This window comes from Microcebus murinus, chromosome 23, assembly GCF_040939455.1.
Source record: "Microcebus murinus isolate Inina chromosome 23, M.murinus_Inina_mat1.0, whole genome shotgun sequence".
NCBI classification, from domain to species: Eukaryota; Metazoa; Chordata; class Mammalia; order Primates; family Cheirogaleidae; genus Microcebus; species Microcebus murinus.
The window spans coordinates 16,959,503-16,987,147 of NC_134126.1; the positions used below are offsets into that span (position 1 = coordinate 16,959,503).

Below are 27,645 nucleotides of genomic sequence, written 5' to 3' on the forward strand. Positions count from 1 at the left end.
GCCCAGGTGGGCGGATTGCTCGAGGTCAGGAGTTCAAAACCAGCCTGAGCAAGAGCAAGACCCCGTCTCTACTATAAATAGAAAGAAATTAATTGGCCAACTAATATATATATATGGAAAAAATTAGCCGGGCATGGTGGCGCATGCCTATAGTCCCAGCTACTTGGGAGGCTGAGGCAGGAGGATTGCTTGAGCCCAGGAGTTTGAGATTGCTGTGAGCTAGGCTGATGCCACAGCACTCTGGCCCAGGCAACAGAGTGAGACTCTGTCTAAAAATAAATGAATAAATAAATAAATAAACTGATGTCTCAGATGCAGAGATGCTTGCATAACATACAGAATAACAACAAATATAATACTTCCTTCTCCATGATCAATAAGAATTATTTTTCAGCTAAAAGATTATTTTCTTGTCTAATATAGCAAGCAAATAGCAAGCCAGTATTTAAGTATTAGTTGTATTTTTCCACCAGTTCTAAAAAATAGTATTATAAAAAGAAAAGGTTACATTTGAGAAGAATATTATTTTTAAGTCTTTGGCCAAAAGGCATTCTGAAATTAGTTTTGCATTTATTTTTACTGTTCCTCTCCCTGATACTGCTTTGTGTATTAGGTGGTTGAGTTTAGTAACAGTATTTTCTTTCTTTCTTTCTTTTTTTTTTTTTTTGAGACAGTGTTTCACTGTGTTACCCAGGGTGGAGGGCAGTGGTGCAATCATAGCTTACTGTAACCTCAAATTCCTGGCCTCAAACTATCCTCCCACCTCAGCCTCTCAAGTAGCTAGGATTACAGGTGTGGGACACCATGTCTGGCTAATTTTTTTTTTTTTTTAATAGAGACAGAGTCTCACTATCTTGCCCAAGCTGGTCTCAAACTCTTGGCCTCAGTGATCCCCTCACCCCTGCCTCCCTAAGTGCTAAGATTACAGATGTGAGCCACCATGTCCAGCCAGTATTTTTAATTTTACATTATTCATGAAATTCAAGTATAATAAAAAAATAGATAATGCCTCTTTGGCATATCTATTTAAGAAATTTTATTATTTTTTTCTTATTTCTTAAATAGAATGAAGAGTTGAGTATCCTATATCCAGCTGCCATTGTGACTATTGATGGATTTAGCCTTTTTCAGTCTCTTCGTGCTTGTCGAAATCAGGTAGCAAAAGGTAATATTTGGGCAAGAAATATTTAACTTCGGATGTGTTTTGTTTTATTTATTGTGACCTCCTTATAGAATTAATTACGAGGACTATCTGGAAGTATCCAGCCATTGTTAACATAGTTTTCATATTACATGGCTGGATACTTTCTGGACAGCCCTTCTGTATCTTCTAAATCAGAAAGGTCTCCTGAACTAGATTAAAGGGGAAAACCTTGCTCCTGTAGACATGGGCGTGCATGTTGGGTAGATTGCTCAGTGAGGTAAAGACAAGGGCTGAAACATCAGCACTCTTCACGTGTTGCCAGTGGAGAGTGTGGCCAGCACAGGAACAGCATGCTTTATTAACTAATTCAGCAATATGTCTTGGCTAGTTAGAGTTATTAATATTTGCACCTGTATTGACAATCAACATTGGGCTTAGGTATTTAGTTGCGTCTAGTTGAGGTACCAAATTTTTCACTAAATCAGCAACTGTAGGGCCACTATACTGAATCAAATCTTGTGACTCCACATTGCTTCCATCCTTGCTAAGGATAAAGATACCACTGTGTGCAAGGGGAATTTTGCTCACAATAGGCAGGACCCAGCAGGCAGTCAACATGACCTTCTTTTTGCTATCTTGGAACACTTCTGAATGGAGTTAAGCTAGAGGCCTAAACTTAATGTATATATTGGCAACTACACTATTTCCAAGGATGAAAACTGCCCAAATAATCAAGAATTCTTACTTTTACTACCCATAGCTTACATTCTGATGCTATGGAATTTCATCAAATTCAAGAAGCCATCGATTATAACATGCACTATTATTATATACCACTAAGAAAAAAAATGTTGCCAGTGAAAGACACACCATTGATTTTAAGATCCCAATTTTATAGATGTAAAAATATGGGAATGAACAATCTTAAAATCAGTGAAAATATGAATGGTAGTGCTCACTTACCCTTTTCTTCCGAGATTGGATATAGGAGGCTTAGTGGCCCTAAAACAAAGTTTGACTCCTAAATGATTGAGACAGCTCCCTGAAAACATAAGCTAATTAGGATATGTTTGCTGCTTCATAAAAATTATTTCTAAATCTAGACTGAACTATAAGATGCAAAATAAGCAATTTCTTCCAGGGGAAAATGTAACATCTTATATTGCAATAAAAAAATTTTCTCTGTCTTTTTTAGCAGATTAATGTGATTGATAAAATTCTGAAGTCTTGGTTATATGGTTCTTTAATAAATAGTACATGCATTTTTATTAGGCCAGAATTTGTTTGAATTTTTATGCCTATGTTCATAATCTTTTAAATTATTTCAGTTTAACCTACCATAAGCTTCATTATCTTGAGAACATTTAAAATACTCACCATTGATATCATGTCCAAAGAGACTGGCATTTTTCTGTAGGTAACAGTTCTATAAACTAGAAATAGACAATTATGTTATAATTGGTATTATCAACCATTTAATTTTTCACCATTTTTGAATTCCTGTTTATTGTTGTGTGTAAGACCGTAAAGCCATTTTGTCTCCTAGGAAGTAAGGAATCCAGCCACTCAGTGCCCTCTCATTTTAAATTGCTCTAAAAAGAATTCTGGTTACTTAGCCACAAATTGTTGTGACACTTATTTCAGCATATAGGAAAATTCTCTCTTCTTGGCCTTATTATCAAATCTGCAGGGTTTAGAGGGTTATATTTTTCCCTTATTAAAGTACGTTTCTTCACTTTCCAGAATAAACAGCTAGAATTTTGCGGTATTGTGATATGTAGCATGGGAATTTATTGATAAATTGGACCTTGTGCATGAACCTATGGCAAGCGATATAACTTTCATACGTATTAGGTAGAGGGGTGGAGGTTAAAGATTGGCCTTTCATTAATTTTTCTGGCAATGCTATTGCTGTTAACATACCTTGCTATCAAATATGGCCTCAGTTACTTAGGTGAGAGACCTTGCTGTACATATGCTCTGCCAGGTATATCAGGTTTTTAGTTTGTCACTGAGTAAAGCACTGGTTGCAGTTCCCAGGATTTTACCCACTTTCTTAAGAGAGAGAAGTTGCTTATTTTGCATCAATTGGAGATTGAATTCACCTTGATTTTTAGTAGTATCTTAGGATTTTTAATAGTCTTTAATCACTTAAGTGTTCCAAAATCTTTTGTGAGAGGCCAACTTAGTCTTTTAAATGTTAGCATTTTATGCGCATTGACTAGGCACAAATGAATCTCACTTTATGTCTTATTTTTGTTACTTTGCTTCGTTATTATTAGTTGAAATCTTAGAATAATAAATTGTTATATTTTTATTGATTTTTTGTAAAACTTTATCTTATCCATTATAAGTAATTTTGGATTGTCTGTTCTTTTTATCTTTGATAGCTGCAGCATCAGGCAATGAGAATATACAACCACCACCATTAGCTTATAAGAAATGGGGTCTACAAGATATTGACGCCATAATTGATCATGCTAGTGTTGGTAAGTAGTATTAGTTCAAATTATATTAGAATTTATTTCTTATACTTTTTGATTGAAGTGTCTCATTTATTTAAAAATGAACATTTATTCTTTTGTGAAAAAAATGTATCACCTTTAGTGAGACGTGGAAATTCAGACTCATGGCTTATGTCTTTAAGAAATGGTAGCAATTTTAATAATGATTGAATTATGTCCTCAGCAGCAGTCTTGCACAACTTTAAGTCACTCACTATTTGACTTAATTCTTCTACAGACAGGTTTGTCCATATAATGATCATGTAAATCAGTCTTTTAAAAATGTAACCTTTAGGCCAGGCAAGGTGGCTCATGCCTATAATCCTAGTTCTCTGGGAGACCAAGGCGGGTGGATTGCTCAAGGTTAGGAGTTCGAAACCAGACTGAGCAAGAGTGAGACCCCATCTCTACTAAAAATAGAAAGAAATTAATTGACCAACTAAAAATATATAGAAAAAATTAGCTGGGCATGGTAGTGCATGGCTGTAGTCCCAGCTACTCGGGAGGCTGAGGCAGGAGGATCACCTGAGCCCAGGAGTTTGAGATTGCTGTGAGCTAGGCTGATGCCATGGCACTCTAGCTCCGGCAACAGAGTGAGACTCTGTCTCAAAAAAAAAATGTAACTTTTAGGCTGGGCATGGTGGCTCATGCCTGTAATCCTAGCACTCAGGGAGGTAGAGGTGGGAGGATCGCTTGCGCTTAGGAGTTTGAGACCCCTCACTTTGTTGCTCAGGCTAGAGTGAGTGCCGTGGCGTCAGCCTGTAAACACTGCAGAACTATATAACCCTCTAAACCCTGCAGATTTGATAATAAGGCCAAGAAGAGAGAATTTTCCTATATGCTGAAATAAGTGTCACAACAATTTGTGGCTAAATAACCAGAATTCTTTTTAGAGCAACTTAAAATAAGAGGGCACTAAGTGGCTTGATTCTTTACTTCCTAGGAGACAAAATGGCTTTACGGTCTTACACAAAATTTTTGGTCTGTACCAAAAATAGAAAAAATCTTCTGAGTGTGGTGGCATGTGCCTGTAGTCCCAGCTACTCAGAAGGCTAAGTCAGGAGGATCTCTTGAGCCCAGGAGCTTGACGTTGCAGTGAGCTATGATGACACCACTGTACTCTACCTGGGAGACAGAGCAAGATTCTGTGTCAAAAAAAAAAAACACTTTAAACTGCAGAATATAGGTAAAAGATGAAAGCAGATTTTTTTCTTGCAACTAGTGTTTGACAGCTACAATATTAGGCATCAAAAATACAGAGATGGCCAGGCGCAGTGGCTCACGCCTGTAATCCTAGCACACTGGGAGGCCGAGGTGGGTGGATCGCTCAAGGTCAGGAGTTCGAAACCAGCCTGAGCGAGACCCCATCTCTACTAAAAAAAAAAATAGAAAGAAACTAATTGACTAACTAAAAATATATACACAAAAAATTAGCCAGGCATGGTGGTGCATGCCTGTAGTCCCAGCTGCTCGGGAGGCTGAGGCAGGAGGATCGCTTAAGCCCAGGAGATTGAGGTTGCTGTGAGCTAGGCTGACGCCACGGCACTCACTCTAGCCTGAGCAACAAAGTGAGACTCTGTCTCAAAACAAACAAACAAACAAACAAAAAATACAGAGATGAAAAAATATGGTCTCTGCCATCCAGAAGTTGGAAGAAACACATAAGAATAGCTGCAGTACTACAACATAATGATTGTTGTGACAGACAAGTGGACTAACTGTAGTGGGAGCAGAGGAAAAAGCCCTTAGCATTGAGGGCATCAGGGAAGAGGAGTCTAACCGTAATCTGAAATTGAAAGAATGAGTAGGACTTGATCAAGAGAATAAGCACAGAGAAGGCATTCCAGACAACATATGCATAGATGTAAGGGTAAAAGTGCATAGTATGCAGGAAAAACAGTAAGTGCCGGGGATAACTGGCAAGAGTGAGGCCAAATATGTAGAAAGGAGTCAGGTTTTGAAGGGCCTATTATACTGTGCAGAGAAATAGCTAAACATTTTCATTTAGATCTTTCTCCTGGCCACATTGAGAGCCACTGAAGAATTCTGAGCAAGCAGATAACGTCATCACATTTGCCTTTGAGAAAAATCACTTTGGTGATAGTTTATAGGCTGGAATAGAGGGATCAAAATTAGAAACTGGATCTAGTAAGGAAGCTATAATAATCTTGGTAAAAAGTAATGGGCTTTGAATTAAAGGAGTAGAAATGGGTATATAGAAGAAGGACATACTATTTATAAATGTATGTATTTTGTTTTTATATGTGCTTGTTAAGAAAATTCAAATAATAATATATATATAAAGAGAAAAGAAAAATAAATTATCTTTAAACCCTATCCAGAGATACTCCCCATTGGCATTTTGGTAAACATCCTTACAGACTTTCTAATGTGTGTGTTGTGTGTGTGTAAGTACATGTGTAATATATTTATGGCCATATAAAGACATATAGCTCTTTTCTAATCGGTATATCATGAAGAGCCTTTCACATCAATTTTATTAAACATACATTTTATTGGTCAGTGTCCTAATAGAAGACAGATGGTGTACTTGAAACAAGATAATTGTAAGAAGGTTTATTTACAGAGAGCTATTTATAAAGATGTGATGTAGGAAAACCACAAGAGGTAGGACAGTATCCCAGGACTTCTTAGCAGCCAAGCTGTTAACCATTCCTAGGCCTAAAGAGATGAGGGCAGGGAGCAGTTTCAGAACTTAGAGATAATGAGTAGCATCAGCATCTGGAGAACAGGATGACTTTTGTTCAAGGGACATAGCCAGCTTTTCAGGGAAGGAGCCAGGAAAATAGATATCCTGACTTCATTCTCCTTTCTGTCTTTAGTCACCTGATGGGTTTTCCCATTGTCTGCACCCAACTTAAAGTCAGTGTGACTTATACACACTGGCCCCTGGGACAGAGAGAGGGTGAGCAGGGACAAAAAGAAGGAGTGTGAATCTAGAGGGGCTAACAGAGGATATCTGACTCTTAGGTCATCTTTTTCTATTTACTGCATAGCTCTTGTATGGAATACTCTGTAATAAAAACGTGTGGGTAGCCGGGCGCGGTGGCTCACGCCTGTAATCCTAGCTCTCTGGGAGGCTGAGGCGGGCGGATTGCTCGAGGTCAGGAGTTCAAAACCAGCCTGAGCAAGTGCGAGACCCCGTCTCTACTATAAATAGAAAGAAATTAATTGGCCAACTAATATATATAGAAAAAATTAGCCGGGCATGGTGGCGCATGCCTATAGTCCCAGCTACTTGGGAGGCTGAGGCAGAAGGATTGCTTGAGCCCAGGAGTTTGAGGTTGCTGTGAGCTAGGCTGACGCCACGGCACTCACTCTAGCCCGGGCAACAAAGCGAGACTCTGTCTCAAAAAAAAAAAAACAAAAAACCTGTGGGTGAACATTTCAGGGTGTTACTTTTTTGCTAACATAAAAATGCTGCAAAATTCCAAAGTGTTGAGTTCAGTTCAGGGTAGCTTCCCTGCTCTGGTAATTAAACTTTGGAACATTGAAACTGGCTACGGGAAATGATTGGATAGAAAATATTACTCTGTTCATTTATCCCCAGCCTACAAAATGAAAAAAGAAAGGTGCAGGAAATTTGATTATATGTACATCTTTATATAAAGGTCTCATTAATTTATTCAGCAAATAAATGAATACCTGTTATGTCCAAGGACTGATATTGGTGCTAGAAATACAGGACAGACAGGAACTCTTGCTCTGATGATGCTTATATTCTGGTGATGGGGAGGCAATAAACAAACCAAATCAATAAATATGGTAATATAAAAATGTTAGTAGGCCTCAGGAAGAAAATAAGCAGAAGGTTATGATAGAGAGTGAAGAAGAGGGTACTTTAGGTAGACTGGTGAGGAAAGGCCTTTCCAAGGAACTAGCATTCAGACTGAGACGTTAGAGAAGAGAAGGAGCCAGCTATGGGAAGAGCTGTAGGAAGAGCATTCTAGGCAGAAGCAGCAGCAAGAATAAAGGCCTGGGGGCCTCAAAGATCTCAGAGTGCTCAAGAAACAGAAAAGAGGTCTGTGTGACTTGGCTATAAAGAGTGAGGGGAAAATGGGACAAGGTCAAGTTGGAGATGCAGAATTGGGTGAGATCACTTTGGGATAAAGAGGTTGGATTTTATTCTAAATGCAGTGGATATCATTGATGGATTCTAAGTAGGGCTTTACATTTAAAAATACCTTTTGGCTACTGTTTATATTAATAGAGAGGCTTGAAGAAGAAAGCAAGGAGACCAGTTAGGAATATGTTGTGATAATTCTAGGCAAGAGAGAATGATAGCATTATCTGGGGTGGAGGCAGTGGAGTTGGAGAGAGGTAGACAGATGTGAGATATATTTTGCTTGCTAAGGCAGTGTCTTTGAGAAAGAGAGAAAGGGAAGGAAAAATTCAAGGATTTCTTAATTTTTAAGGTTGAGCAACTGGGTAGATGATCAGACTATTTACTGAAATGAGAATAAGGAAGAGGATGAGATTTAAGGTGGACAAATCAAAAGTTATGTTTTTTGCAGGTGAACTTCTGACACAGTTATGCTTTCAAATAGAGGCATCAAGTGGACAAATTGGATATGCAAGTCTGTAGTTCAGGGAGGAAGTTGGGATTATACATAAAAATTTGAGAGGGAGTGGTTACTGTTGAATGCTTCATAGAGTTCAAGAAAGGAGTGAGGTCCATTGGATTTGACAACTTAAGAGCTCTTTATTGACTCCTGATGTGAACAGTTAAAGTGGAATTGAAGATGAAAGCCAGATTGGGGTAGGTTTAGGAATAAATATTTCCACTCCCTACTCTCCAACATCACAAACACGGAGAATAAGAAATAGAATCACAGCATCTCCATTTTTATCTCCAGTCCTGACCTCTTCCTTAAGTTTCGTATTCATTTTTCCAGCTCCCTACTGAACGTTTCTACCTAGATATCCAAACCTAACATCTCCAAAATTGAATTCTTGTTTCTCCTTTTTCCTTCCATTTCTTCCATATCATCTCTTTTCCTTTGGTTGCTCCTTATAGTGGCATACAAGGCCTGACGTTATCTGGTTTATGTTACCTCTCTGATTCTGTCTCCCACTCTAGAGCATTTATAATTACTGCTCCCTCTGCCTGGAGAACTTTACCCAGCTATTCACATCGCTTTCTCCCTCTCTTCACTCAGGCCTTTGTTAATATATCACACTCAACGAGGCCTTCAAAGAGTTTGACTTTATGGAAATTTATATTGAGAGGAACTTTAATGTGTTTCGAAGTATGGAAAGGCCTCAGATGTTCAGGGAAAACCCTAAGTGAGGGTAAGAATAACTCTAGAAAAAAAAAAATTATAGCCAAGGAAGTATAATTATAGTAGGTATTAATAGTTTATCTTAGTGAGTAATATTTATATCATTCCTAATAATGAAAACAGTGAATGTGAATTTATTTAAAGATTGAGATATAGATATTTTGGAAGGATATGGAAAGAGGAGAAGGGACTGTAAATAAGCTGTATCACCTTAAATCAATGAAAAATAATGCTAAAGACTCACAAGTCCCTAGATTCAATTACCAATGTGTAGCAGTATAGAGGGCAGAACAACATGTTAAGAGATGTGGTTAGCAAACCATAGACTGGGAAATTAGTGTCAAAACAACCTGGACTCTTCAACAAATAGATCTCAAAGGATTGAGTAGAGGAAGGGGTTGAGGAGAAGAGTAGGATTTTGGGCTTCTGTGCCCATTTGTTTGTGGTCCTTAGTTTTAAACCCAGATGTATTGTTTTTCTTGGCAATAATCAAGAGCAGAGGATGCAGAAAGTTTAGGTCAACTAAGGTTAAGATTTAGCCAGGTGAGATCTGGAGGGAAATGTTTGTAGGGGAGTTATGGGTACTGCAAGAGTAGTTATAATGGAACGTGAATGTAAGTTGGATAAGCAGGGAAGTGATCACAAGAGTTCCTTGATAAATAGTGGGAAAAAAAAGAGATAGGATTAATGAATCGGAATTCTTGATGAAATTGTGGAATTATTGCAGGAGGGTTACTAGAATGATTGAGATGGAAAGCTAGGGGGTGGTGGTCAAAAAGTGATATGCTTGAAATTAGGGTCACAAAGAATATGATGATGACCGGATCTAAGGTACAGTATTGAAAGTGGCTGACTTAAGTTGTGGGAAGAAAAAGATTGTTGGTGGTAAGGATGGAAAGAACTGATCAGCTATTTACTGAGAATAAATTAGAGTCAGTTCCTTTAAAATTTTTTATATACATTGCCAAATTGTTCTCAGGATATTGTATAGCAATTTATACTTCCATTTATATTGTATGAGAGTATAAAGAGAGAAGCGAAGCCATTTTCTTTCTTTTTTTTTTTTCTTTTTTCTTTTTTTTTTTTTGAGACAGAGTCTTGCTCTGTTGCCTGGGCTAGAGTGCAGTGGCATCAGCATAGCTCATAGCAGCCTCAAACTGCTCAAGCAATCCCTCTCCCTCAGCTTCCCAAGTAGCTGTGGGACTACAGGCATGGACCACCATGCCCAGCTAATTTTTTCTATATATTTTTAGTTGTCCAGATAATTTCTTTCTATTTTTAGTAGAGATGGGGGTCTCACCCTTGCTCAGGCTGGTCTTGAACTCCTAACCCTTGAGGAATCTTCACACCTCGGCCTCCCAGAGTGTTAGGATTACAGGTGTGAGCCACCATGCCAGGCCGAGAGAAGCCATTTTAAAACTTAAATGCCGCCGGGCGCGGTGGCTCACGCCTGTAATCCTAGCTCTTGGGAGGCCGAGGCGGGCGGATTGCTCAAAGTCAGGAGTTCAAAACCAGCCTGAGCAAGAGCGAGACCCCGTCTCTACTATAAATAGAAAGAAATTAATTGGCCAACTGATATATATATATAAAATTAGCCGGGCATGGTGGCGCATGCCTGTAGTCCCAGCTACTCGGGAGGCTGAGACAGAAGGATTGCTCGAGCCCAGGAGATTGAGGTTGCTGTGAGCTAGGCTGACGCCACGGCACTCACTCTAGCCTGGACAACAAAGCAAGACTCTGTCTCAAAAAAAAAAAAAAAAAAAAAAAAAAAACTTAAATGCCAATTTATGTGCCATACATTTCACCCTTTGATCTTGTTCTGGTAGACTCAAGCAAAATTTACACAAATTTTATCATGTAGTAAAAGCATTTGGTCTATTGAATCATGAATTCATTTATGAATATTAGGTGTTCTGATCTTTTAGAATAGTTCAACTTTTACAAGGGTTTATTTGGTCACTTTAATTTCTGTAAATCCAGTGAATAATTGCTTATGAACTCACTAAAAGAATTTCCTTTCTCAGGACTCTTCTTCAGGACCAATGCTTTTTTGACAGTGTTTGAGCAAAGAAGAGGCAATACAGAAATTAGTATTGGAGCAATAGAAACTTTAACAATAATTCTTGTTCCATTCTGTGGTATATTTGAGTTCAGGTCCTCTCAATAGGGTGTCTTCATGTAACATATGAGTACCAAGTTTGTAGTCAACGTATGTTGGAATCTAGCAGCAGATCTTTGCTTCCTAGTCTAAGCTCACTTTCCCCTCTTTCTCTCTTTGCCACTCAGGTGAATTCAAATGACATTGTTTTTTTTCCACTACTCTGCAAAGGCATGTGGATGTCAGCATTTTGTTCTTAGAGCCTTAGGGAAATGAAAAGTAACTCTTCATTATAAAACATTGGGGATTTTTGGACTAAAAAGTAGATGGTAATGAAATGTAATGAAAATGTATGTTTTCACTGTGTTGTGAACAGTCCAGAGCACAGGTACTCTCTTACCTTTTTCGTGGAAATGTAAGGTAACACCACCTCTATGCAATTGTAGCAGTACTTAATAAAATTTTTTAAAATGCAGATCGTCCCCCTAGACTTCTGTTTATAAGAATTTACTGTACAGATAGACTTATATAGGTGTGGATGTGCAAAGACATTGATGATATATATTGCAGCATTCTTTGTAGTGCCAAAAGATGGGAAACAACCTAAATGTCCATCAGTAGGTCAGATTAATTATGGCATGACCATAGAATGGAATAGTAAGAGTGATTGTGAAGAGTGTGCCATGTCTCTTTGATATTGTATTAAATAAAAAAAGCAAAGCACATGTCAGTTTATTTGGTGTGCTGTCATTTGTGTCTGTCCAACACCTCAGCATAAGAAACTTTCAGTTGTTGTCTCCAATAAATAAATTGGTACCTAGAGATACAGGTGGACTGTATACTTCTTGTGCCTTCTGAGTTTTGTTAATATCTTGAACAGATGTTCAAGATATTAATATTTAAATTTGTTTTTGCGTATTTTATAGTTAAAGAAATTATAGAGAGTGATTTTAATATTTGTGAACATTTTCTGATGTTGATTTTGAAGCTTTTAAAAATGACTTTTGGCCGGGCGCGGTGGCTCACGCCTGTAATCCTAGCTCTCTGGGAGGCCGAGGCGGGCGGATTGCTCGAGGTCAGGAGTTTGAAATCAGCCTGAGCAAGAGCGAGACCCTGTCTCTACTATAAAAAAATAGAAAGAAATTAATTGGCCAACTAATATATATACAAAAAATTAGCCGGGCATGGTGGCGAATGCCTGTAGTCCCAGCTACTCGGGAGGCTGAGGCAGGAGGATTGCTTGATTCAGGAGTTTGAGGTTGCTGTGAGCTAGGCTGACGCCATGGCACTCACTCTAGCCTGGGCAACAAAGTGAGACTCTGTCTCAAAAAAAAAAAAAAAAAAAAAAAAATGACTTTTGCTTGTAAATAAAACTAAGCAGTTAGCATCTTAGAATGAAACTGAAGTAAAAATTGAATGACCTAAAATAACATTGTACGTTCAAATCATGTGGAATTTTTTTTGTTTTTTTATCTTTAGGTATTATGACTCTGTCCCCCTTTGATCAAATGAAGACTGCTTCCAATATAGGTGGATTTAATGCGGCAATTAAAAACAGTCCACCTGCCATGTCTCAGTATATCACTGTAGGGTCCAATCCATTTACTGGCTTCTTCTACGCTTTAGAGGTATGAGTTTCATCACTGATCATGAGTAAGGCCACTATTGTCAACTTGTCTACAAATAGGATATAGTAACTCGACCTTAGAAAGATTAAGCAGCTTGCATTTTTAAGTTTCAATTGAAGCTAAAATTAATCTCAACTAGCTATTTTCTAAATTCTTTAGTGTAAGTGAAAAAATACTAAAGTCAATGTAAAACAAACAATCTTCTTTTGTTTCTGAAGCCCTGAGCTCTTTGATGGCTGAGTAATCTTTAAATATTGCTGCAGTAGTCAGAAGTTCAGGGTTGTTAATGATGTCAGCCCACTAGGGATTTGAGTAAATGAAGAATTGTAAAGAAAAAACAAGCTACCAACTTTAGTTGATGTAAGTGGTGAAAATTGCTTCCTAAAATAAGAAAAAGTTAGGTGTTAGATTTGGCAGTTCTTATTTCTCACTTATAATAAAAAGCAGCCTTCTCAGAATTGTCCAAACTATCTTTTATCTTTTTACTTTTTTATAAATGTGTATGTATATGTGTGTGTGTGTGTGTGTGTGTGTAGAGGGGGGAGGGGAGGGAAAAGAGCCAGTCATGTGTGTGTAGATGGAAAATCCATACCTTAGCTAGAATAATGTCATCTTAATATCCTTAGTTTAAAATTTAATTTAACTAAATTACAATTTAAAGAGGGAAATCCTAAAGGTAAAATAGACTGGTAGTGATTTTATTTTTAAACTATAAAGTTAAAACTTTTTATTGTATTTCTGCTAAAATTAAGTTTTTGCCTTCTGAAAGAAGCTGAGTTGGTAGTCTAGGCTTTACAGCTTTTCAAAGCTTTTTGAAATAAGCCTTATTTAGAAAGTATGTTTTGTTTCTTTGTAAGCTACTAACTTTTGTCTTTCACATGTTCTGTGTTTCAGGGAAGCACACAACCATTATTATCTCATGTTGCACTAGCAGTTGCAAGTAAACTCACTTCTGCTTTATTTAATGCTGCCAGGTAATTACATAATAATTAAATAAAAATGACCTAATTTGTATTTAGCTTGGTTTTAACTTATATTTTGATAGTCTTCAGTTTGAAACCCTGGAAGCTCAGTTTTTTTTTTTTTTTTTTTTTTTTTTTTTTTTTATTTTTACTTTCCTCATTCACATCTCAAGTTTTTATTCTAAATGTTCTTTCTTTTCAGTGGTTGGCTTGGTTGGAAAAGTAAGCATGAAGAAGAAGCTGTTCAAAAGCAGAAGCCTAAGGTTGAACCAGCTACCCCATTAGCTGTAAGGCAAGTCTGTCATGCTGCTTAAGTTTTAGTCCTTTGAGAAAGGTATTGTTAAATTCATGGTCTTTCAGTGTGCTTAGTTGATTTTCTGGTCTCAGAAGTCTTTGGAGATTCTGAAAATAGTTAATGTGGGATTTTTTTCCCCCTCTAGAATGTGAAACTCCACGAGAAGAGTGATCCTTGCCTATTTTGTTCATAGCTATCTCCCTATCATATAGTAGGTACTCAAGATATATTTGTGGAGTGTAGTTTTTAACAAATAAACTTAAGTTGTAAGACAGTTAGTTTAGTGATAGCTGTTGAATTTCTTTTAGAAGTTAAGATAGTTTGTTACTTAGCTGTATAAACTTAAAAAGTACCCAGTGATTTCTTAAAAAAACAACAAAAACAGGAGTCATGTGTATTCAAGCACTTCTCAGAATATTGGCTTGTGCTTCCTTGTTTACTTCAGTAGTGCTACAGAATGTATTAGTATATTTGTTGAGGTTTTTTTTTTGGAGGGAGAGCATAATTTTTGGTTTTCCTTTTGTTTTTATTGTTGACAGAAGCATGTCTGCTAATACTTGGTTTTGTTTTTAAATTGTTTTTTGTTACCTAATACGAAGTACCACTGTGAAGGGAACTAGAACCTTCCTCCCACCTCTGCTTTTTTAGATGATCTTTATCTAAAGAAAGCCAACTCATTAACTGTTACTAAAATGTATTGAAATGTATCTTCTAAGATTTTTTTCATCTTATTTTAAAATGTGTTGTAACATGTCACATTTCCTAAATCAAAGATCAAGAAATTAGCCAAAGGGCCCTATGTATCTCAAATATTAATACATGTAACAAAGTTTGAGCACATATTTATCTCATGGACTTTTCTCAAAGTAAGCTCTCCTAGTTCTTTTTCAGTACTTCTTTACTTTTATTTTTGTCACAATTCTAATAAAGTTGATTATAGACAAATAGCAGTTTAGAGATAACTGTTTAGAAAAAGGAACATTCTTGTTTCAGGCAGATACACTGGTGTCGGCAGGGTGTGATATCTAGCAAAGAAAAAGAACAAGTTAGGAACAAGAACTTAAAATAGACAATAGATGCCTATATGGGAGAAAAGTATTCTAAAATCCAGTTGGTGGTGAGAGTATTATTTTCTATGACATGCCTCTTAATCAAGTAAAGATAAAGTCATACTTGATAGTCTCTAAAAATATAGGGTTGTGGATATCTATAGAAACCCTACATAGGACTGTGGTTTTAAAATTTCTCTTATGTATTTTATTTGAAATGTCATTATAAATAAGAAATTATTATAATTATAACTAACATTAATCCAGGCAAAGTTCTTATTTCTTTATGTAAAAACAAATTCAGCTCATTTTATTTATGCGTTTCTTTATTCTGCTGTATGTTTCTAAATTGAAATATGATTTGAGCTTTTTATTTTCTTTTAAATATCAGATTTGGACTTCCAGATTCTAGACGCCATGGTGAAAGCATATGTCTGTCTCCCTGTAACACACTGGCAGCAGTAACAGATGATTTCGGCAGAGTTATTTTATTGGATGTAGCTAGAGGAATTGCAATACGCATGTGGAAAGGTACTCACAAAAATCCAGAAAAATGTTAATTCACTTTTTAACCCCACTGATTGAGCAGTGTTATCATCCTTTAGCTTCTGGTTGATAACACTGTTTAATCCTTAATGTTTATGTTTTCTTTTTTAACATGAACTCAGATCCCCAACACTTGATTCAATAGTTGATTGACACATCCTTTAACTTTGGTCATCTCATAGGCACATTTGCCCTCTGCCTTATTCACGTTCTTTCAGTTCTCACTGTCACTGTCAATTTCTAAATTCAGTTTCCTGGAAAGTCTTTCAGAATTAAGATAGAAAAATTTAGCAAAATCCATCTTCACTGACTTGACTTTAATATACTTATGCTTGGGTCAATCCACTTAGTTTATCAGTAACTATGTCAGGAGTTTCATTTGGATGTTTGTAACAGACCCAAGTATAGGATTGACATACTGCTGCAGTATCTTCAGGAACCCAGTCTGCTTCCTTGTAGCTTCCCCACTAAGGTTCTCATAGCCAGCCTTCTTACCTGCATTCCAGGAAGGAAGAAGAAGGGAAGCAGGGTACTCCTGCTAACTGAGTCAGTCTGCTTGGAAGATTTTCCCCAAAGTCCCTCCAGCCTTTATCTACAATACCCACAATACATTAGCTAGGACTTAGTGATATGAGCACATCTAACTGAAAGAGAGACTTGAAAATATCTTTTAGGCCGGGCATGGTGGCTCACACCTGTAATCCTAGCTCTCTGGGAGGTCGAGGCAGGCGGACTGCTCGAGGTCAGAAGTTCAAAATCAGCCTGAGCAAGAGTAAGACCCCGTCTCTACTATAAACAGAAAGAAATTAATTGGCCAACTAATATATATAGAAAAAATTAGCTGGGCATGGTGGCACATGCCTGTAGTCCCAGCTGTTCGGGAGGCTAAGGCAGAAGGATTGCTTGAGCCCAGGAGTTGGAGGTTGCTGTGAGCTAGGCTGATGCCAGGGCACTTACTCTAGCCTGGGCAACAAAGTGAGACTCTGTCTCAAAAAAAAAAAAAAAAAAAACCAAAAAAAAAAGAAAGAAAATATCTTTTAAGTAGACACATTGTCAACCTAAATAAAATCTTTTCCCTTACTAAGGAAGAAGGGAAGATTGCATTATTTAGAATTATCTGGAATGTCATGTCAGCATAGACCACTGGTTGGAAACCACATTATGGCGCAGTTTTGTCTATACTTTAAAATGTGAGGATTAATCGATTGGAGGACATGAAATTACTCTGGACCAAATTGAGGTCTCTGTCACCCTCTTGCCAAAGAACTCCTGCAGTGACAGACAAAGGCAGTGTTTATCTGCCACATGTTTAAGTGTCTGTAGAAGTAGTTTCAATGCCATAGATACATCATTTCTTCTTGGTGTTTTTTTTCGGAAACAACATCAAAGGTGTGTTCTCAGTAAGACTTTTCCAAAATACAAAAGATATAACTGTAGTGAGTGCCCCAAATCCACTGTGGGAATCTTGTCACTTACATTATTGCCTGTCTTTCTGCAGCTGGTGCAGTCAGTTTTCTTTTCCATCCAGGGAGAGAGAGGGATCAATTGCCTGTGAAAGGACTACAGTAAAATGGGAGACAGCGTCAGCTACCACTTTTATAGCTTTTCTTACCCCCCCACCCCCCCCCACACACAGATATTTCAGAGTGCTTCAGGAGGCTACTACTGAATGTAGATTAATTAACTAATTAACTTCCCTTTTCCTCTGTCTCCAAGGGTACCGAGGTGCACAAATTGGATGGATTCAAATTGTAGAGGACCTCCATGAAAGAGTACCAGAAAAGGTGGATTTTTCCCCTTTTGGAAATACTCAGGGCCCAAGTCGAGTAGCTCAGTTCCTTGTGATCTATGCGCCAAGAAGGGGAATATTAGAAGTGTGGAGCACACAGCAGGGCCCTAGAGTAGGAGCTTTCAATGTGGGGAAGCACTGCAGGTAAGCTGCAATCCCTGGCATTTTTCTGATCACAAAAAGAAATAGAGGAATACTTTTATTAAAGTAAAGCTTTTACTAGATTAGATTTTATTAGATTGCCTGTCATTTGAGAATTGTAATATTCTTTATTATGGTTTTCCCTGCAAGTGCCTGGTATATAATTAACGATTAAGTATTTAATAACAAAAAATTACTGAAAGTTAGCTTGGTGCTACCATTTGTCTCTAACTTATGCTGTGAAGGCTCAAAAGGAAAGGTTCCTTCAGATTCTCCTAGTGATGCTTAGTGAGGCAAATGCTTTGTTTGCCATTGAAACATAAATCTGATGGTATTCATTTAATTTTATAAAACCTTTTAACAAGGTTAAAAGGACTCTGCCAGTTGAGTCTTGTTTTATTTGTTTTCAATATTAGTATTTATTTGCCTTATTAATGCTCCTGAATTAATAATAATGTCAAGTTCTCTAACTATAATAAAAGCACCTTTTAGCATTCCTCCTTTTCCTAATATTTTTATCATAGTGGTATGTGATTTTCTTAGGCTACTGTATCCTGGATATAAAATAATGGGCTTGAATAACGTTACCAGTCAGAGTTGGCAGCCACAGACCTACCAGATCTGTCTTGTTGATCCCGTGTCTGGAAGTGTGAAAACAGTGAATGTTCCTTTCCACTTAGCACTGAGGTAAGATTTATTGAGTGTTTGCTGATCCATGTTCCTCTGCTAACTTTTCCCAGTTCCTTTGTTTGTCATGCTGTTTTGTAGTTATTGTTCTATTGTTGTTTCATAGCAAAAAATTGCTACCTTTTAAGTTAAATAGGAAGTATATAAAGGAGAAAAGAAAGTTGGAATGTATTAGTATTAGGATTAGAAGGAAAACAGTTTCACATTGTGTAAGAATTTGTTGTATTTATTGTTTTAGTGACAAGAAGAGTGAACGAGCCAAGGACATGCACTTAGTGAAGAAACTGGCAGCCTTACTGAAAACAAAATCTCCCAATCTTGGTAGGTATCCTTGAATAAAAATAGTAAAGCATATTGCTCTGTCATTTCTTTAAATTAACAAAATATTCTGAATGGAACAATCAAAATACTTAAATGCACTGATGAGCTATCTTAACTCCTTTTCAAAGTGAGGAGGGTACTAGTACTCCCCTGTGCCTTTTATGAGAATTGCTCTGTAAGGGCCAGGCGCGGTGGCTCACGCCTGTAATCCTAGCACTCTGGGAGGCCGAGGCGGGCGGATTGCTCAAGGTCAGGAGTTCGAAACCACCCTGAGCAAGAGCGAGACCCCGTCTCTACTATAAATAGAAAGAAATTAATTGGCCAACTAATATATATAGAAAAAATTAGCCGGGCATGGTGGCGCATGCCTGTAGTCCCAGCTACTCGGGAGGCTGAGGCAGGAGGATTGCTTGAGCCCAGGAGTTTGAGGTTGCTGTGAGCTAGGCTGACGCCAGGGCACTCACTCTAGCCTGGGCAACAAAAGCGAGACTCTGTCTCAAAAAAAAAAAAAAAAGAATTGCTCTGTAAGGATGAAGTGTGCCATATAGGGGATATTGAAACTCACAACAACAAAACAATAATGTGAGAGAACCCCAAAATCCTATAGACTGACCAGTAGTACAAATATGTTCATTTTCTTTCAGAATAATGTTTCACTGTTAGAAAAATGAAAATTTTACTTTAATTTTCTTTTTATAGATTTGGTTGAAACAGAAATAAAGGAATTAATTCTTGATATTAAATACCCTGCAACCAAAAAACAAGTAAGTCTGTATAATATATGAACTTTCCTGCTAGTAGTTATGATACATTCCTCTTAAGAAAATCTTTATTTTCCTATTTCCCTCAAACATGACAGGCTAAAGTCTTCTTTTCATGTTTTTATTATGTTTATCCCTTTTTATATTCCTATGTAGAAGTTCCTGTTATCTCTCTTTTTAAAAAATTAAATAATATTGCCATACATGAGTTATTTTATACAAATACACCTATACTTATCCATTCATAACATACATTTGGATTAAAGCATGATAATAAAATAAACACATGTGTATGACAACTCACCTTAGGAAATAGAATCTTACCAGAGCTCTAAAGAGTCCTGTGTGTCCCTCCTCAGTCCCATTGCCTTCTCCCATCACTAAGGTAACCACAACTGAGAATTTTGTGGTTCTCTCTTTTGCTTTTCTTTATAGTTAACATCATTCCTGTGTGGCTCCTTTGAAATCTATTGATGCATTTCCTGCCTTTTAAAGCTTTTTGTAAATGAACATCTTCCTCTGTGACTTTAGTTTTTCCTTCAACATTATGTGTCTGTGAGTCATTCATATTGATGTATGTAGCTATGGTTGATTTATTTACTATGCCATATGAATTCCACTCTTTTGTCATTCTCCTGACAGTGAACTTTTAGATTGTTTCCAGGTTTTTGCTATTACAAACAGTGATGCTGTGCTTATCCTTGTAGTTGTTTCTTGGTGCATACAGGCAAGAATTTCTCTTTAGTTTGCTGAAGAGTAGAATTGCTAGGATGTGAGCTTCTTCAGCTGTACTGGTTGATGACAAATTGTTTCTCAAAATAGTTGACCTCATTTATACTTCCACTTATATTATAAGAGTTCCTCTTGCTCCACAGCCTTGACATCCCATGGTATTGTCAGACTTATTACCTTTTGCCAGGCTTGTGGTTATAATATGGTAACTGATTGTTGTTTCTTTTATTCCCACTTCTCCTATCCATACCCCTCATAATGCTGCCCAAGTCCTAACTTCATAAATTCTTACAAGCAAGATACTTCAATTTTCATGGATAACTCTAACTCCTAGTTTACTTTTAATTAGAACCAGATAGTTAATGACTACTTATTTTCTAATTATTTCATATATAATAGCAATAGCTTCCCAACTTTTTCCTCATGAGCTCTTTTAAGCTCCATCAAGTAGGAACCTTACCAAATATTTCATTTTTATAGTTCATGGCATCTAAAATAATGTTACTGTGAGAATATAAGAAAAAAAATCATAGTGTGTTTTCCTGTTCTCTTACACAGTCAGTCACTCAACACTTCTGTCACTAGATGTGTGAGTTTTTTCCCCCATGTCCCAACCAATTTCTTCAGCAGATTTCTTAGGACCCTCTCCTCAGGTTTGGTTAATTTGCTAAAGCAGCTCACAGAACTCAGGGAAACACTTTACTTTCAGTTACCCATTTATTATAAAGGATATTACGAAGGATACAGATGATCAACCAGATGGAAGAGATACATAGGGCGGAGCATGTGGAAGTGAGTGTAGAGCTTCCATGACCTCTCCAGGCAAGCCACTTTCCAGGAACCTCCCATGTTCAGCTATCCAGAAGCTCTTCCAAACCCTGTCCTTCGGGTATTTATGGAGGCTTCATTATGTAGGCAGATTATATTATTGGCCATCAGTGATCAGCTCAATATTCATCCTCTGTCTCTTCCCTTGAGGTCAAGGGTGGGGATAAAACTTCCAGTCCTCTAATCAGATGATTGGTTCTACTGGCAACTGGCCCCAATCCTGAGGCTGTCTAGGATCTCAGCAAGAGTCGCCTCATTAGAAGAAAAGATGATCCTATAACCCAGGAAATTATAAAGATTCTTTCTTAGGAGCTGTGTGTTAGGAACTGGGGTCAAAGAGCCAACGTTAAAAGATTCTCCTTGCATCCCTATCTACAAGGAAATTCGGAGCTCTGTCTCAAGAACTAGAGCAGAGACCAAACATTAGAACAAAGATTCTACTAGCACCCCTATCATACAGGAAATCACCGGGCTTTTAGGAGCTCTGTGCCAGGGACTGGGGGAATAGACTAATATGAGTATTTCTTATTATTTTATAGCTACATACATGGAAGAATTTAGTAAGTAGTGATTTCTGTTGCAGTCAGTTTTTAAAACACTTTTTATTGTTTTATTGTAGAACAGGCAAGTGTCTGTGACTTTTTAGAATGTTTGCCATTCCACTGGCAGTGCTAATTAGCTCATTTTCTTCAGGGCAAAGTGTCAGTTTTTAAAGATCAGACTATGAAGACAAGATGGGTATCTAGCAAGGCCACTTAAGGACTCTCTTACGGAACAGGTCATAACCCAAATAATTCTTTTCATTTTGATGCCATCTTTCTTAAAGAATACCAAAATTGAGAAACCAGCAAAGTACAGACTGTCTTGTTTTTCATGGTTGGTTGGTTTTATTTTTACTACACTATTGAGTCATGTATGAAGCCGTGAATTTTATAAAAAATACTGGAAAGCAGGCCGGGCACGGTGGCTCACGACTGTAATCCTAGCACTCTGGAAGGCCGAGGTGGGAGGATTGCTCGAGGTCAGGAGTTCGAAACAGCCTGAGCAAGAGCGAGACCTCGTCTCTACTATAAATAGAAAGAAATTAATTGGCCAACTAATATATATAGAAAAAATTAGCCGGGCATGGTGGCACATGCCTGTAGTCCCAGCTATTCGGGAGGCTGAGGCAGAAGGATTACTTGAGCCCAGGAGTTTGAGGTTGCTGTGAGCTAGGCTGACGCCACGGCACTTGCTCTAGCCTGGGCAACAAAGTGAGACTCTGTCTCAAAAAAAAAAAAAAATACTGGAAAGCCCAATAGTAAAAGTTATGTATTATTTTACAACACTAGAGGAAGGGAAGGAAACCAGTTTAGGAGGTAAGTAAGCCAGTTGCTAGCCTTTGTAATCATAGGCAGGACAGAAGCAGATTACACTTGTCCTGGGTTCTTGCTTCTTGTTTCTTGTAGTCTCTTTCTTTATATCCTCCAGGTAGTTGTTTCATCATAGGCCTGACCAATATCCTAAGGTACCTTCTAAGCCCATTTCTCCTCCACAGACACTCAGAGGTTATTGTGTTATGATCTGATATTTGTCTCCTGCCACATTCTCAGCCTACTTTTTAAACGATTTAATTTCATCAATTAAAATCTAATTTAGTGTGCTAATATGAAAGGATAATATAAACTTTACTGTGTCTAACTCATTGATGTTTCTGATGGTTGCTACATTAGGCATGGAGAGCTATTTTGGAACTGGTTATGAAGAATCTTGTATATTTTTGGAGGTGTGGGATGTGGAGAGATACAGGTAGTAGGGTAGAGTGGGTACTATGTATGTCTCTAAGCATGGCCTGTAGATTCAGCCTGCCATGCTCAAGTGCAGTAATTAAGCTATAACTAAGTTGTCGGCTTTTATTATTGACATGATAATACCTCTGCTTTTCATTTGTGCCTAGATAGTATAGACTTATTCAGACTCTTCTTATTGGTGAATAGCTTTGTGTCTGTTTCTGTTTTTTCTTGGCCATTCTCTTAAATAGCAGTTGCCTTCTAGTTGTTTCATTCTCTGGACTTTTTGTCATTATACCGTATTTGACATGACGTGAAGTAGATAATGTATTACTTACGATACAACTATAATTCTCACATAATTACAGAGTTTTCCTTTGAAATTTGGGGTAGTGGAACTATAGGCATAAATATAAAATTTAGAAAACAAAATCAATGCCTTATAGTTACTAGAATTGCTCCATATCTTTCTTTTAGGCTTTGGAAAGCATTTTGGCAAGTAAACGTTTACCATTTTCCTGTCTTAGAAACATCACTCAGACTTTAATGGACACTTTAAAAAATCAAGGTAATAAGGTTTGTAATGATTGGAAGTTATGGTCTCACTTCAAATTTTCAACTCTGATTGTAGAAAGCTGTTAACTGCTTATGATACCATCATGTTAATTTAATGTAGAAATAATATATATAAGAAATGAGCAATCTTATTTATTTCCTATTTAATGTGTGCAATTGATCTTCATCTGAGCTGTCTCTGAATATATTGACTTTATTTCTTCTTGGAAATTTTTCTTTTAATCCCTCTGCTATGAGGAAAGATGTCAGTATAGAATGATGAGAAGTGTTTATTCTGATAGAGTTGTGGAACATCGTGAAAGCTATTGGAAAAAGGGGGAAATTAGTCAGTGGTATGCAAAAAACAACAAGGTTCTCTAACTGCTGTTATCTTTTATCTAACTTTATGAAAGGAGAGAGATTTCCGTAGGAGGGCATTCTTAGTAATGTCATTTTGAAAGAGATAATGATCAAAAATATTTATACTTTGAATTAATGTTCTATTAGTATGTAGCATCTACATTTTCTCACCCACCTCCCTGATGAATGAACAGAGTTAGAACTTCCAAAATCACAGGCTATAATTTGATGATTCTAAGTTTTCTGTTGTCTTTTACTACTCAAAATTTGTCTGAAAAGAATTACATTTGAAACCATTGGGTTATAACTCCATACTTTATTCCGATGAACTAGCCAAATTCAGTGTATTCTGAATTCCTAACATCAGTTAAAGAGTGGAGTGGACCAACTTCATGTAGTCATGACTGTTGCTTTGTCATGCTAATTATATGAAACCAACTTTATATTTATGTTTAAGCCAGCTTAAAATGACTTAATAAACAAATCAAAATTTGTTCAGACTTCAAGCATCCTAATTTTAAGACACTCTTCATTATTGACTTTTTAAAGCGGCTATATAAAGCTGACTTTGGTGAATAGTGAACTCCTTTAGTGCACACAACTTGTTAGAAATACCTCTTTTAAAAAGCCCCTCTTATAAAGCCCCTCTACCCCTCAAGGTGTTAACAAAATATCAAAATTTATTAAATGACAAATTATCTTGTACTATTGCTGGAGTAAACCAAACACCATTTGTTAAAGTTCTGAAAAATCATCAGTTTTAAGCTCTACCCATAAATGAGATTCGTAAAAACTTCAAATATTTTATATGCTCAGTTTTATTATGGCTATGAGAACTTGAACATTATTCCATGTTACTGTATTGCAGATAAGGGTTCTTGGGAGTTTCCAGTGTCTCTCTGTTTAACACGTTGACTGCCACACTAGAAAAAAAAATTTTTCCTTGGGGTTGTGATGTTTTATTACGAAAATAGAATAAAAACTTCAAAAACAAAATGATCCTTCCAGTGTAAGGAAAAATTTGTTAGTTTTTATTGTTTTCTGTGCGAGAGTTATATGCAATTTGAAAAATGGTTCTCAAAGCTTCCAAGGTAAAGAGACATGTGAGTTACATATTCTTTATGAGGCCCTGGGCTCAAAACTAGTGTGAGTTAAATACTTACATGCAGTTAATGTGTTAAAGAATAAACATTTGTTTTATATTAGATATAAATAATTAAACTATTATACAGAAATGCATTATATAGAGAGTATTTCTCTAACATTAATCTTGAACAAAATCAAATCTGATTGATAGAGGGTATTAAGTAGAATTCTACTTCTGGTCTCTTTGTCAGCTTTTCTTGAGGATACATCTGTCAAAATTCACAGTTTCTGGTTGAATTGTAGTATCTTTGACCACCATGGTAGTAAAAGTCAGGGAGCTTTGTATTTGTATATCCTCAATATGTGAGAATAATAGACAGCATATAAATTATGGGCTGAAGGAGAATATTTTCAAAGATATTTCCATGTTATTTCTTTAAATATGAGTATTATTAGATGAAGATATTTCTGCTTGCTTGCTTTTTTCTTTTTTTTCCTCCCCTGGTCTTAGAACATCTTATTTTATTTAAATTATCTTTGTTTTCAAAATCTGATATAATTTAAGCATCCCAATATTTAATACAACAGAAGATCAGGGAATTATGTGATATTAGAGGTTGAATGAAAGAAAAGCTTTTTTATGAGTCATAATATATCTCTTACATATGTTTTTCCTTTTTCCTTTTAGAGCTTGAGGCTGTTGATGAAGGATTGCTACAGTTTTGTGCCAATAAACTGAGATTGCTGCATCTTTATGAGTCTGTCAGTCAATTAAATTCTGTTGATTTTCATTCAGACACACCATTCTCTGATGATGTGAGTAATCCCAAATTTTAGTATTATATAAAATAATCTGATTATTTTTAATTTTTTTAATTTGATAGTAAAAAAGTAGAAAACTAAGAAATTTTTTAAAAGCCTTAAAGGTGTCTTTTCTTTACCAGGTCCCTTCCTGGCTTTCTGTGCCTTGGTGCTAAATTTATATTATTTATACAAGAATATTAAATTTTATTGTTAATTCATTTTTACTCCCCTAGAATCATTTGGTTTTGACACCATGGCACTTTAGCCTGAGCAACAGATTAGACTCTATCTCAAAAAAAAAAAAAGGAGAAAAAGAAAAATGGTGAAAGAAGTTTTCTCTCTGTAATAAAAACAGCCCACACATTCTGATATCTTCCCTTTTTATCTTTGGGATTTTAGATGGATTTTACATTGCATTTTAACAATAATCTATTCATAATAATATTCTATGATTGTCATTATAACAACAAAACCATGTTTATAGGATATTTTTTTTATCTACTTCAGCAACAGTATAAAATAATTATAAGCAACAGAAAGGTTCAAGTTGATTAAGTGATGTCTATAGGATCTCCTAGACATTTCCTTCCTAATTTTCTCATGAGATCCAAAATCTTTGCTTGCATGCCATGGCAAAGAAAGTCAATATATGTCATTAATAATCCCCCACAGAATTAATTTCCATTTAATAGCACAATATATAGCCCCTTGTAGAATTTGCTGTGGACTTGTTTGGATGCTTCAAAAACATGTAGCTAGCCGGGCAGGGTGGCTCACGCCTAGCACTCTGGGAGGCTGAGGCAGGAGGATCGTTTGAGCTCAGGAGTCGGAGACCAACCTGAACAAGAGTGAGACCCCGTCTCTACTAAAAAAAAAAAAAAAATAGAAAGAAATTAGCTGGACAACTAAAATTTTATTTTTACATATATATATATTTTTAATATATTTATAAATATATAAAATTAGCCAGGCATGGCAGCGCACGCCTGTAGTCCCAGCTACTCAGGAGGCTGAAGCAGAAGGACTGCTTGAGCCCAGGAGTTTGAGGTTGCTGTAAGCTAGGCTGACGCCATGGCACTCTAGCCGGGGCAACAGAGTGAGACTCCGTCTCAAAAAAAAAAAAAAAAAAACCAAACAGAAAAAAACATGCAGTCAGCTTCTAAGCTGATGGCTAGTTTCACACTTAGAAAACTAAAATTCAAATCTGAACTAATTTATTTTTGCTGTTGGACATTTTACATATAAGCTTATATACAGGTTCGATGTATCGAACTCCCGGTGTGTGTTTAATAACATTCTGCAGTTTATTGCTTGTTTTTAAAAATAGTAGCCTAAAGTATATACATAAATGAAACTGCTCTTGTTTAAGAATGCAGCTTTACTTACATAACATGGAGAAAAAACTATTTACTCTGGCAAATTTATAGTTTTTGAGTGCATGTGTATAAGTACATGTACTCGTGTGTGTGTGTGTGTGTGTGTGTGTGTGTGTGTGTGTGTGTGTGTGTACTTGTTCCTAATTTAGAAAATTTTAGTACTGTTGGGGTATGTTTCTGTACTTATGGTATGTAAAAATAGTTTGAAAGGCTAATAGGTTGTATCCCTGAGAGCCACATAGAGGATTTATATGTAGATACAATGAAAATTGTTTTCCTGTGTTTTTATTTTATAGTGTTTATGTTGCTTAATAAATAAGCATTTAATTTCAAATAGTTCTTTAGTTTTTGGAGAATGACAAGAGTTGCATTTGATACCTTTTAAGTTTTTTCTGATTATACAATAATACATGTTTATTAAAATTCTTTTTCAGTAATCTGTAGTGTTTCCAGATTAGCTTTATTTAAATAACCTCCTACCCCTGAAATGTAATTTGAGAGTAAAGTTTTAAACAGAGTATACTATAGTTATTGCATTAATTAAAAAAATCATCTTTTGCTTACACGTTTGAATTTCAGATAATGGGGTTGACAAGTGACAGATTCAAAGAAGGAGACACGGTCTACTCAGAACTTCTTTTTTCTATTTTTAAGGACTTGGCTGTGTTACTAAGGCTCAATGAAAAAGAACTGCTTAAGCTCCAAGCATTATTAGAGAAATATAAACAGGAGAACTTCAGGACTAATGTTCGATTTTCTGATGATAAAGATGGTGTGTTGCCTGTAAAAACATTCCTAGAATATTTAGAATATGAGAAAGATGTGCTCAACATAAAGAAGATAAGTGAAGAGGAATATGTGGCTTTAGGTAGGTGAGATAATAAACTGTTCTTTGTATCCTTTTCTA

At 36.5% G+C, this 27,645-nt stretch overlaps 1 protein-coding gene and 1 non-coding gene across 4 annotated transcripts in view; both read left to right on the forward strand.

Moving 5' to 3' along the window:
- Window positions 1–27,645, forward strand: part of RAB3GAP2 (RAB3 GTPase activating non-catalytic protein subunit 2) — a 96,115-nt gene that overhangs the window by 40,318 nt on the left and 28,152 nt on the right. For all 3 annotated transcript variants that reach the window (XM_075997044.1, XM_075997045.1, XM_020284424.2), the window contains exons 8-20: window positions 1,066–1,165; window positions 3,535–3,633; window positions 12,529–12,677; window positions 13,572–13,651; window positions 13,842–13,931; window positions 15,375–15,514; window positions 17,246–17,462; window positions 18,003–18,146; window positions 18,385–18,467; window positions 19,167–19,231; window positions 23,035–23,125; window positions 25,247–25,374; window positions 27,393–27,606. In XM_075997044.1, the coding sequence (XP_075853159.1) occupies window positions 1,066–1,165; window positions 3,535–3,633; window positions 12,529–12,677; window positions 13,572–13,651; window positions 13,842–13,931; window positions 15,375–15,514; window positions 17,246–17,462; window positions 18,003–18,146; window positions 18,385–18,467; window positions 19,167–19,231; window positions 23,035–23,125; window positions 25,247–25,374; window positions 27,393–27,606 (1,600 nt within the window). The remainder of the gene's footprint in view (window positions 1–1,065; window positions 1,166–3,534; window positions 3,634–12,528; window positions 12,678–13,571; window positions 13,652–13,841; window positions 13,932–15,374; window positions 15,515–17,245; window positions 17,463–18,002; window positions 18,147–18,384; window positions 18,468–19,166; window positions 19,232–23,034; window positions 23,126–25,246; window positions 25,375–27,392; window positions 27,607–27,645) is intronic.
- LOC142864034 (small nucleolar RNA SNORA36 family) lies at window positions 7,098–7,228 on the forward strand. Its single transcript, XR_012914630.1, has one exon. It is a non-coding gene; the product is annotated as a small nucleolar RNA SNORA36 family (small nucleolar RNA).